A 2,575-nucleotide genomic window follows, 5' to 3' on the forward strand; every position below is an offset into this window, starting at 1 on the left:
AGGATAGGCGCATTTATATGTATAACTCTATGCGCGATGGAGCTGCTCATCAAGCCAAAGTTCATAAGACCATGGCCAAGTATTCTGTGTTGCTGCCTCATTTTTTCGTGCACACATATTTCTATTTAAACAAAAAAGATATCAATTGGCGCACTGGTGTCTACAAATCAAAAGACTTGATTACCCCCTTTGATGTAAAAATGGTTGAAGGATTGCCTCAACAAGTCGAAGCGTATTAATTTCTTTCAACACAATCTGTCTTGTTTTTAGATTCTGCAGTTTGATAGTTGTTGTTCTTTTTATTTTTTGTAGTGATTGCGGTATATTTGCAACATCATTTGCCGAGTATTTCATTGAGGGCATGACGCCTCCTAAACAATTCAATGCCTATGCATACCGATGCAGATTTGGTGCTCTCTTATGGGATTATGCCAGAAAAAAGATGGAACTGAACGCGCAAAGTGATGATGAGATTATTGATCGACAGAAGAAGTCACGAAAGTAGAAGAAGTAGTTATTTCTATCATTGTTGTAGGATGAACTCTATAATTTCGTTTTGTATTGTGTTCTGTTATGTTGTCATTGTTGTAAGACGGATCAGATTTGTTTGTGCTTGAATTTTATGAATACTTTTAAGAATTGCATGGCAAATGATATGTTTGCTCTGTTATAAAGGTTTAATGAGTTTCAGTGCGATATTGGAGTGTTGTAGTTTAGTTTATTTTGGTATTTTCTCCCTTGATTTTGTGTTGTGAATTAAAGATATGAAAAATATACCGTAGTTTGTGATATATTATCTCTTGCAGATACATGAATGATACACATATGATATAGATATGATATACATATGATACACATATGATACATAGTTTTCAAATACGTATTGATGAAGCCACTCTTATTTGCAAATTTCTAAAACTATTTGCATAGTTTTCTAGCTGCTATGACTATTTTCCATTAGTTAGCTTTGTTACTACACAAATACAGACATGAGTAAGATATGTGATACACAAGCAATACATAGATGATACAAATGTGATACACAAGCGATACAAATATGATACATAGCTGATACAACTTCATTTTAAACAAACATATGTATAATATACACTTGCAACATGATTTTAAATGATAGGTCAAATATTTATTTATACCTAAAATTCAAATGACATTCTACAATGATATAATTCTTGATATATTGCATTATTCTAAATCTCTATGATATTCAGTAAAGTAAAATAACAAGTGATTCTAAATTTGACATATTTCATCCTCTCTTTGGATTATTTCTACAAGTTTTCCTGTTGTGAACTTCTTCTCCACACTGTCCACATGAAATCGACCTTTTTCGTTTCTTTTCAGATATTGGCTTGTACCTCTCCTTCCTTGCCCTTCCTATTGTTTTAGTCACGTCTGGTGGCAAGACTTTTTCATTTAGAACTTCTGCAGGAATTTTCCATGTGCTTTCATTAGGAACCGGATAAATTGGAATTTCATAGGTCTTCAATAGGTACTTCCTGGTATAGTATACCGAGCAATACTCAATGTATTTGTATTTTAATACTGCCCAAGCATGTGCACATGACAGCTCATCCAACTGAAACCTTCTACAGCTGCAAGTTCGATCTTTTAGGAACACCATTCTCTGCTTACCCTTGTCAAGTACTGAATATAAGTAACTCGTCGAAGGGGTCACCTACAAAATTTATCAACTATCATTAGTGGTGACAAATCATATGCCCTCAAAATACATATACTAGAGAGCCTACAAGATTCAAAATAGCTTAATATCATGTCAAACCAACCAATATTTCAGCAGTAAGGTAGGCATAAATGCTACATTAAATTGAAAGCCTTTGCTTTTGTGCATGTGGACACTAGTTTAACAGAATCACACAAAGGGTTAAAGATATAACAGATCCGTGAATTCGACATGATTACATATTCTATGCACAAGTATCTACAGATTCCAGTCATACCTTCATCTGATGTGACAATTCAAGATTGTCCATCAGCATTGTATCATATATTTTTTTCAAGATCTAGTGAATGACTTTACTGCATTCTTTAGGTTTGTAACATTCCATTGTCCGATAAATTGCCTTATGTAGTCTAGCAAAGGCAGTACTGGGAGTTCCCTAGCAGCCTTGGGCACTGCATTGATCGACTCCACAATGTTTGAAGTCATCGTCAATGTTCTATTGATAGCGGAATGTGCTCTGGACCATCTTTCATACCCAACATTCATTAAGTAATCTTTAACCCTCTTATCACTTTTCTCTACCTCTGCCATATGGTAATCAAACATCTCAACTATGTATGCTTTGACCATAGCGAAGAATATGTCTTTGAGCAGCAAATGATTTTTTTGTAATTTTTTTACATTATTCCATAGATGTCATATGCAGACATAATGAGGTACTTGTGGATACAATGTTGCCACGGCATTTTCAATGCCTTCATGCCTGTCCGAGACTATGCACATTCCCTCTCTTTCCCCAAATGCATCCTTGAATCTCACAAAAATCACTCCCAGGAAGCATTATTCTCTGAATCTACTATGGCATATGAGAGT

At 34.7% G+C, this 2,575-nt stretch overlaps 1 protein-coding gene across 1 annotated transcript; it reads right to left on the reverse strand.

The window, feature by feature from the left end:
* Positions 1 to 1,267: 1,267 nt before the first annotated feature.
* LOC104239378 (uncharacterized) lies at positions 1,268 to 2,332 on the reverse strand. The gene is made up of 2 exons (XM_009794005.1): positions 2,060 to 2,332; positions 1,268 to 1,696 (listed from the first exon to the last, which is right to left on the reverse strand). Exons 1-2 carry the CDS (start codon positions 2,330 to 2,332, stop codon positions 1,268 to 1,270), a joined length of 702 nt encoding a protein of 233 aa, XP_009792307.1.
* Positions 2,333 to 2,575: the final 243 nt, after the last annotated feature.

This window comes from Nicotiana sylvestris, chromosome 7 (assembly GCF_000393655.2).
Source record: "Nicotiana sylvestris chromosome 7, ASM39365v2, whole genome shotgun sequence".
Lineage (NCBI taxonomy): Eukaryota > Viridiplantae > Streptophyta > Magnoliopsida > Solanales > Solanaceae > Nicotiana > Nicotiana sylvestris.